At 42.4% G+C, this 8,909-nt stretch overlaps 1 protein-coding gene across 5 annotated transcripts in view; it reads left to right on the plus strand.

Moving 5' to 3' along the window:
* asap1b (ArfGAP with SH3 domain, ankyrin repeat and PH domain 1b) overlaps positions 1-8,909 on the plus strand; it is a 77,561-nt gene that overhangs the window by 33,748 nt on the left and 34,904 nt on the right. For all 5 annotated transcript variants that reach the window (XM_024280073.2, XM_024280071.2, XM_024280074.2 and 2 more), the window contains exons 3-6: positions 763-908; positions 5,530-5,604; positions 5,924-5,973; positions 6,135-6,264. In XM_024280073.2, coding sequence (XP_024135841.1) covers positions 763-908; positions 5,530-5,604; positions 5,924-5,973; positions 6,135-6,264 — 401 coding nt within the window. The remainder of the gene's footprint in view (positions 1-762; positions 909-5,529; positions 5,605-5,923; positions 5,974-6,134; positions 6,265-8,909) is intronic.

Genomic DNA, 8,909 nt, shown 5'->3' on the forward strand with positions numbered 1-8,909 from the left:
AGACAAAGTGCTGACTCCTCACACCCTATTTGCCAGAAATCGATTATCAGCTTCTTGATTGATTTTATTTTGTTGTAACATAACTCAGACGCTGGATGACTTTTATTCAATTGACCCTCAACTCTGTGAAAGCCAAAATGCTTCCAAACAGTCGCTTTAAGCAAAGTTGAGGCTGGTCGGATGAAGAGATCTGAAAGATCAGTGTGCAATTCAAAATGTCAGAATGAAATGCTTGTTACTTTTTGATTATCAATGATTTAAAATTCATAAAACAATTCTGAATCATTTATGGGTCACAATTGATGCCTCTAAAAATCAATTTTTTCCCCCACCACTACTTAAGATGTGGATTTGGGCCTCGATTGATCAGTGCTTTTCCCACGCCAGTCACAGCTTAAGATCCTTAAACTCAAGTAATTTCAAAAAAGGGAAACTTTGAAAAAATCATTCACGATGATTAAATTAATTGAGATTTTGAGCTTCATGTCACATCCACCAGATTTATAAAAAATATCGTTATTGGCGATATTAATTGGATCGGATCGATACCTGAATGCTCAGCATCGCCCAGTCCTATCTTAAACCAAACTCTCCGTCCCTCGCCTTTCTCTGGTTCCTCCTCACTATCTCAAGCATCCTTTGCTTGCATTGCTTCCACAAACGACGTCTTTTGCATCTTTTAGCCGAAACTTTAGCTGAAACCAGAGTTCAGGTCAGACGAAGTCGCTCAAGTGTTGCTTCTCTCCTCTGTTGTCACCACAGATCACGTCCAGAATGAGGAAAACTACGCCCAAGCTCTGGACAAATTTGGTAGCAACTTCATCAGCCGGGACAACCCCGACCTGGGCACAGCTTTCGTCAAGTTCTCCTCCCTCACCAAGGAGCTGTCGGCGCTGCTGAAGAACCTGGTGAGTCCGGACCATCAGCACTCCCAGTAAATCAATGAAAAGAGCTCGTCCTCACTTTCTGTACAGGAGCAGCAACTTCCCCCTCTTCCCATTTTCTCCTGTCTGCATAAGTAGTTTAGGATTTGGGTTTAAGACTGAGATTAGGATTACATTCAGTTTAGGGGTCGAATGTGAGCAGGAACTGCCTCTGTAGCTGTGTGGAGTGTGTCTACATCCACGGTTCATTCTGCATCTTGTGGATTTCCTCTGTCCCCTCAGAGTCCGCGCTCTCCTTGTCTTCCTCTCTCTGACTCCATCTTTGCTGCTTCCACCAGTGAATGCCTCTTTGACCATGGTCTATTCCAGTCTGAGCAGATCGTTTGGGTTTTTGTGCATCGATAGTTGCTGCCCGAGGGCTGCTGGTGTGTGCAAGTACCACGAACGAGTATCGATGAGCAGCATGCGCCCTGCACGTCCTCGTGGTGCTATCAGCTTAAGCCTAATGATCGCACTAACAGATTTGCAGCTTCCTCTTCTTCGCTGTTTATTTTCTCTTTGAGAATACAGCGGTTAGAGAAAGGAAGAAGAGACGGCGGCCCCTTCCAAGATGGGCCGATAGAGGCTCGGCGGCAGTCAGCCAGTGAGAGATTGATTCCGATGTTGGCGGTATGCAAGATGGGCACTTAAGAAGCACATTAGTGGCTGTTAAAAGCGTTGTTTACTTCCTCGACTGCTGCTGTGTGTCCATGTGGACTCGGCCAACAACAACAGGGACTTAAACGCTTAGTGCTGCTGCAAATGACCCCACTGATCCTGACGGTTAGAGCTGCTGAGCAAAGCTGAGGCAATCAGAGCTGCAGGACATGCTCAACTAATTCCTCCGCGTTTGATTTTTTTCTGTTTGACTTCTTCTGTTGGCAGCTGGAGGGATGTGTTGAAAATAATAAAAAAAATAAATCCACGATTCTTGTAATTCTTTTGTCTTTCTGAAGTAAAGGAGTTTTCTGTTAATTTTTTAAGGAGAAGTTATTATTTTTACTGAAGGCCGTGTCCCACAGCCAATATATACAATTTGCGTTTTATCCACGTATGAAGTTTCGGCCTTTCGTGACACATGCATTATATACGTAATTGAAGTGTTTCTTGCATTTGTTGATGTGCGCACATGTTCGTTAAGGGTTCTAGCCAAGGAGTCGTATTTTTATGTAGTTTATCCACAATTATTAATCACATTTTACACAATTGTAAGGGATTTTCGGGAGATACAAATCTCTGGCTTTCCACGACCGTTCCAAGGAAGTCTAACGGACTTTTCAGGCATGTACCACTGATGTATAACTTTTATATCGTGCATATACGGCACACAAATCATGTTTAAATTACTTGTTGACACAAGAAAAATCAATGAATTGTATATAAATAGTCCAATATTCACACTCGGTTTATTGTGTGGCGGGTAAATAAATCCGTCCTTCCAGCCACCGCATTCTCCTCCTCAAGTCGTCACATATTGATTTGGTTTTGGATGTTCCCAAGTCATCATTTTTTGATGCATTGGCTGTTCCTATTAAACCACAGGTTCCCCAACCACCGGGCCGTGAACCAGTCTAGCGACATGTAGAGCACTGGTACCCAAACCTGGTACCAGTACACTAGCCCTAACCTTACACTGGATCAGACGTGATACCGGGTGGAAACCGGACGCGGTACCAGACGCAAACCAGTACCGGGTTAAGGTTAGGGTACCAGTACTGGGTTAGGGTACCGGTATTCCCAAGGATCAGTGCACATCTGGTACTGGAGTGCAATCGCATGCAAATTGCGTCATTTAACTTGAATTTATTTCAGGGATTTGAGTACACGACTACGCAGAAAACTCTGTCCAAAAATATTTTTTTAACACTAAAACTGATGAAGACTTACTGAAGAAGTTAAGAAATACCGAACTTCACACACAGAGTGGACAACTAGAGAGAAAATAGAGCAAGTTGCTGGAAAAATATGTCTTTTCTCTCATATTTTATAGCACTAGAGAATGCAATTTGTTCCTTTTTTAATTTAATTTTGTCGTCTTTGTATTCCCTGCTTCTGTTTAGTGGACGGACTCATCACTTCCTCCTCTGCCTTTCATGTACCTGTGCGCTCGCAGATGCTGCAAGTGTCTGAGCGAAACTTGCAAGTGTCAGATGCTGATAATGTTAAAAATAAACACAGAACACGATCGCGTTGCTGGAAAAGTATAAACACCAGTCAGAAGTACATCGCAGTTAAAGCGAAAAGTCGCAATCAAATCCAGCAAACATTAGTATGAACGAGACCGCGCGATTGTGGATGCGACGCGAGCGATTACAGACTGCTTGGAAATGTAAAACAGCTTTAATAAAGGTTGTGGACCCTTGATTTTACGCACGTCAAAAAAGGATGAGTTGGGGACACCCAAAATGTCAAAAAGTGACGCGGAAGAGGCCCTAACCAAACGTCAACCTGTGACGACTTGGGGGTGAGAATGTGTTGCAGCAGTCCATACTGAGTGACCCGCTCCCCCCGTCTGGCTTGTCTGGGCTGGGGGTCTGGTTTCTCTTGTTATGGTGTCCGGCGCCAAGCCACAGGAGGGGGCTGGGTACGTAGGACGCGGATACAACCCTGGGAGAAGGACCAGGTACTTGTTGCGGATCTTTCCAGGTGCAGCTCCCGCTCAGGGGGTTCCTCATCGTGGCGGGGGACCGGTGGGCGAGAGCCCTCGGCCCTCTCTGTGTGGCGGAAAGCGGTTGAAGTAGGAGGTCAGATATGGCAGGCATGGATTCACCCCTGGACGCGCACCAGGTCCTTGTCGTGAGTCTTTCCAGTTTCAGCTTACGCCCAGGGGGTTCCACGTCGTGGCGGGGGTCCCCCTGGGCGAGACCCTCAGCTCTCTCCGTGTGGCGGAAAGTGGTTGCAGTAGGAGGTCAGATATGGCAGGCATGGATTCAACCCTGGACGCGCACCAGGTCCTTGTCGTGAGTCTTTCCAGTTTCAGCTTACGCCCAGGGGGTTCCTCGTCGTGGCGGGGGGACCCCCTGGGCGAGACCTCTCTCCGTGTGGCGGAAAGTGGTTGCAGTAGGAGGTCAGATATGGCGGGCGTGGATGAGACTCTCGACATGTACCAGGCCCTCCCCAACTGTGACTCTCTTCCAGGGTCTCCCGCATTTCGGGCGGGGGCCTCTCCTGGGGGGCTGCCTCAGCTGGCACCTTGCAACAGACTGAGAACTGGTGTGGACCAGGGGAATCCAACTCTTAAATCAAACCACTGACCATAGTGTTGACGCGAGGAGATTTCTTCCTGGTGCTCTGAATCTAAAAGTGACAAAATTCAATGACCTTTACGCGTTCTTTGCATGTTTTTTTTCGTACTGCTTCTGTGGTTTTAACATATTTCATTTGTGATACATCTGTGAAATCTTTCACGTAAAAGACCACATCTTTTTTTACTTTTTCCAAGTATATTCACGCATGACCAATTTTCACTCTTGGAACATGTGCAAAATGTACGTAGTGGCAGTGTAACATGGCCCTTATGTCTTCAGTTTATGACTAGTATGTGAAAAATAAATCTTACCACCTACAAGAGTTGTTTTTAAATGTCAATTTTTAAAAAAAATAATTCATATTTAATAGTAACTTGAATAAAAATTGAATCCCTAAAGCAGAAAAATACAATCATCATTACTTTTATATAATTAATTCAAAGGTCAGACAGTTAGCTGGTTGGCTTTAGCTGCTAGCTAACAAAAAGAGGACACCTAACGTGAGGTTTGAGGTGTTTGGTTTCAACAGCAGGTTCTTTTGTTTTTGTGCTTATTCTGTGTTTTTAGTACAACAAAACTTCACACAAACTGGTTAAAAACATCAGGAAACAGCGTCCCTGCTGTTGGTCAAGAAAGCCTCAGGTGTTTATACCAAACAACACAAGATCACTGCTCAAACAAATGGGACCTTTTGATTTAAAGGTTAAGTTTCTACATCCTTAAATACCCCTACGATTGGAGAGGAATTTAGATACAGCCCAAGACTTTAGCTTCAATTCAGAGTGGTGTCACCATGATGGAGGGAATCTGATTCCCCTCTTCAGTAGACCAAGAGCTTGAAGCGTGTCGTCTTTGCCACGTTTTCCTTTACCCTTTTGTACCGACTGTTATCTCTTCTACTGCGTTATTTTCTTTTAAGTAGAATCTGATTGGGTTTGCAGAAGTGTAGACCCTTCAGCTTCATCTGGTGCATTTGAGATGGCCACTTCATGCTTCATTTTGTGTGGTTCCTGAACACCACACAAAGGGGAAGTGGTGCATTCAATGGCAGGCATTGTCAGATGTTGGTTTACTGTTATTAAGCGCTACATTAAGCATGGCTGACCTTTGGGCTGCAGGATTGTCTGTCTTGACAGCTATTGTTTTTTTGGTATTTTCACTTCCTTTCCTGAATGGGTTTTGTCTCAGCATTTGCGGTAAATGTAAAACCGCTGAGCCGTTTTTTAAAGTGAGGAACTTCAACCCCAAACTCCGACCTGTGGCTCTGAGGAGCAGCTCTACTAACCCGACAAATCTATTTATAGTCACTTTCATGTTCGATCCTCTGAAAATGACATAATTATTGTGTTCTCCTGCAGCTCCAGAGTCTGAGCCATAATGTGATCTTCACTCTGGACTCGCTCCTGAAGGGAGATTTGAAAGGCGTGAAGGGGGTAAGATTCACAGCAAATGTTTCCTGGTGTCCAGGATCCCTGTTTCTGTCCGTCTCTTCTCTGTCTGTGATGAAGTGAGCTTCTCTGGGACTCTCCTTTGAAGCCATAAATCTGGTTGGAGTAAACACTGCCTTTGTGTTGTGCTTGAGGCGAGTGGCATGTAACTGGGTCATGAACCCATAATGTTGGAGGTTCAAGAAGGGGCGTGGTGTCCAGGCCGTGAATCACGCAGCTGCAGGACTAACTTCATGAGTACCACTGTCCCCACACTGACCTTTTTTTGTAGATTGCTGAGTCTCGTCCCCTCTGTGTCTCACAGGACATAAAGAAGCCCTTTGACAAAGCGTGGAAAGACTACGAGGCCAAGTTGTAAGTGGATGATTGCATACGGCTTCTGCTGGCCTGTTTCACACAACTGAATTGCAATTGTCTGAGCCCCTTTGGTGCTTCCGAGGCGTTTACTGCTCACAATACAAATGCACTTTAGCAGAGAACGCCGAGGAGCTGACTTTCTCCTCCCTGTGCGGCAGCACAAAGATCGAGAAGGAGAAGCGGGAGCACGCCAAGCAGCACGGGATGATCCGAACCGAAATCACCGGCGCTGAGATCGCCGAGGAGATGGAAAAGGAACGCCGCCTGTTTCAACTCCAGATGTGTGAGGTCAGACATTTAACCAGTTTTAGGGATGTCCCGATCAGGTTTTTCAGGCCCGATCCGATTCCGAGTGGATCCGAGTCCCGATCCGATACTTTTGTAACACATTTAAAACATGAACAAATTGAATAGATTTGTGTTGTCCCTAATTTATATTATTAACCTTCTTTTATCATTGTAAACTTAAATAAAACACTTCTGTGAAGTACCTTTAATAAACAAGTAAAAATACAGCAAATATAAAATAGGGAAAAAACTATTTTCTTGTTATATAAGAGATAATTAGTCATGTGAGAAAATTTTGTGACTTTAGCTTAAATATCTTTAGAGCTATTGAACATTTTTAATCAAATGTGATTCCTGTGCTCATTTAAAATTCTTAAAAATAAATGATGATTTTGTGTAAGCATGAATCTGATTATGACTAGCTGATATCATTATCAGTTTTTATTTATTAGTTTGTTTTTTTTAGATTAAGTGATACTTTTTTTAAGTTCTTAAGACATAAAATGTTAGTTTTATTACCACAGGAGTTAATTTTCAAATTTTTTTTATTTTTCTAAAAGGCATAGAAACTGGTATTTATGTTACACATAAAATTGTTTAGATTTTTGCAGTATTTTAGTTAAATCGTGGACAGAAGTAAAGACACACTGAGAAAAATTGTGATGTTGTTTTTAACATTTTCTTGTGGCATTTTTCTGATGATAGAGGACGTATTAAAATAGCCTTTCTGAGTATTTCTTGTTTCAAATGATTGTAAATTAGGAGCAGACAAAAAAACTCAGTTTGAAAAAGAGCGTATTTGTGACGTAGAAAATTTGCTGGGTGCGCCCTAAGCTTCCTACTCTGAGCTCTCAGCATCTGGGATGGGAAGGGGGGCGGGGTTGGTTCCCATCAACAGTCTGCATCAACATCTACAATTATTGTAAAAAATAAAGTTGTCTACTTTGTGGATTTCATTTTCTCGCTGGTTATTTATTTTTTTTAGAATTTAACTGTCACAATTAACAACAGACCACTATAATGACACAATGTTGGTTTCCTGTTCAAATTAAAAGCTTAATTCTGTTATATTTATTATGAAATATTTTTTTAAGGCAGATAACAGTAAAAACTCATTTTAGTTTAATCTAATTTAACGAAGTGTTCCAAATTGATAATTTTGTTTTTATTACCAAACTAATTGATGAAAATGCATTGACTAATATTTAATATAAAACACATTTTTCCACTTTTTTGTCCAAATGTCTCGTGATTTTTTTATTTTTTTTATTTTTTAAAGAAAAGAGAGTCAAACAAAGAAAACTTTGCGCTCCTCTGAGAGTCAGTACAAACTGTTGGAGTTCACTCCGCTCTGCCAAACTCTCTGGTGGTGGGTGGCGCCGCCTACGCCTCGTTCACTGTTTTATCCTGGCTTTTTCTTTCTTTCTTTTTTTTTTAAATTACATAATGTTTCAACGGTCAGTGCGTTGCTTTTACTGGTATGAATTATTCACTGCCTCCTTTTACACCCCGCTGGTCTGAACCTCCCTGTTTTCACTGATGTGTTTTCTTCCCCACATTTTAACTCTCGTTTTTGCAGACTGTGATCTCAACATGAAGGATGGGGGTTTGGAAATGATGGGAACGCAATCAAATAAACTTAGAACGTTCGATATTTTAGACAGATTTTGTGTAGGCTGCTTTCAAGTGGTAGGGGTGTGGTCTTCCAACAAGCTTCCTCCTGATTGGCTAGAATGGTTGCCAAAGAGATTATGTCTCAGACCAGTTCGGACCAATCACTGCTTAGCGGCAACGTCTGGCTCCAACATGGCAGTGTCCATATTACAAGAGTCTGGCGATACAAAATGTCATGATACAATACGTATCCCAGTATATCCTAAGACGGTAACAGACAATATTTCACAATTTTTTTTTAAATATTGAGATAAGAATTATCTGAATTTTAATGCATTTTTTACAAAAGAAAAATTGTTAAATACATGTTGTTTAATGATCAGAACATTAAGCACTGCATCTGTATCTGCTTTTACCCACAAAATCATGGTGCTTTTATTTTGGTAATTTAGGAAACATTTAAGTGGAAAACAAAAGTAAGACTGAACTACATGTTTGCTTTAAAATAATTATATAAATGTTGCCTTGGCAGTATTTAAACTGATACAAGGACAGCCACATAGAGTACCGCCACATAAAATACCACCCCTAAATTAGATACACGTAAAGTAGCGCCACGTAAAGTACCGCCATGTAAAGTACCGCCACGTAAAGTACCACCACGTAAAGTAGACTCACATAAAGTAGCCTCACGTTAAGTAGCCCCACGTAAAGTAGACTCACGTTAAGTAGCCCCACAAAAAGTAGCCCCACGTAAAGTAGCCCTACGTAAAGTAGCCCTACGTAAAGTTGCGCCACATAAAGTACCGCCACGTAAAGTACCGCCACGTAAAGTACCGCCACGTAAAGTACCCCCCTCGTAAAGTACCGCCACGTAAAGTACCACCACGTAAAGTAGCCTCACGTAAAGTAGCCTCACGTAAAGTAGTCCCACGTAAAGTAGTGCCACGTAAAGTAACACTACGTTAATTAGCGACACGTAAAGTAGCCTCACGTAAAGTACCGCCACGTAACGTAGCCTCACCTAAAGT

The sequence above is a fragment of the Oryzias melastigma genome, linkage group LG20 (genome assembly GCF_002922805.2).
Source record: "Oryzias melastigma strain HK-1 linkage group LG20, ASM292280v2, whole genome shotgun sequence".
Lineage (NCBI taxonomy): Eukaryota > Metazoa > Chordata > Actinopteri > Beloniformes > Adrianichthyidae > Oryzias > Oryzias melastigma.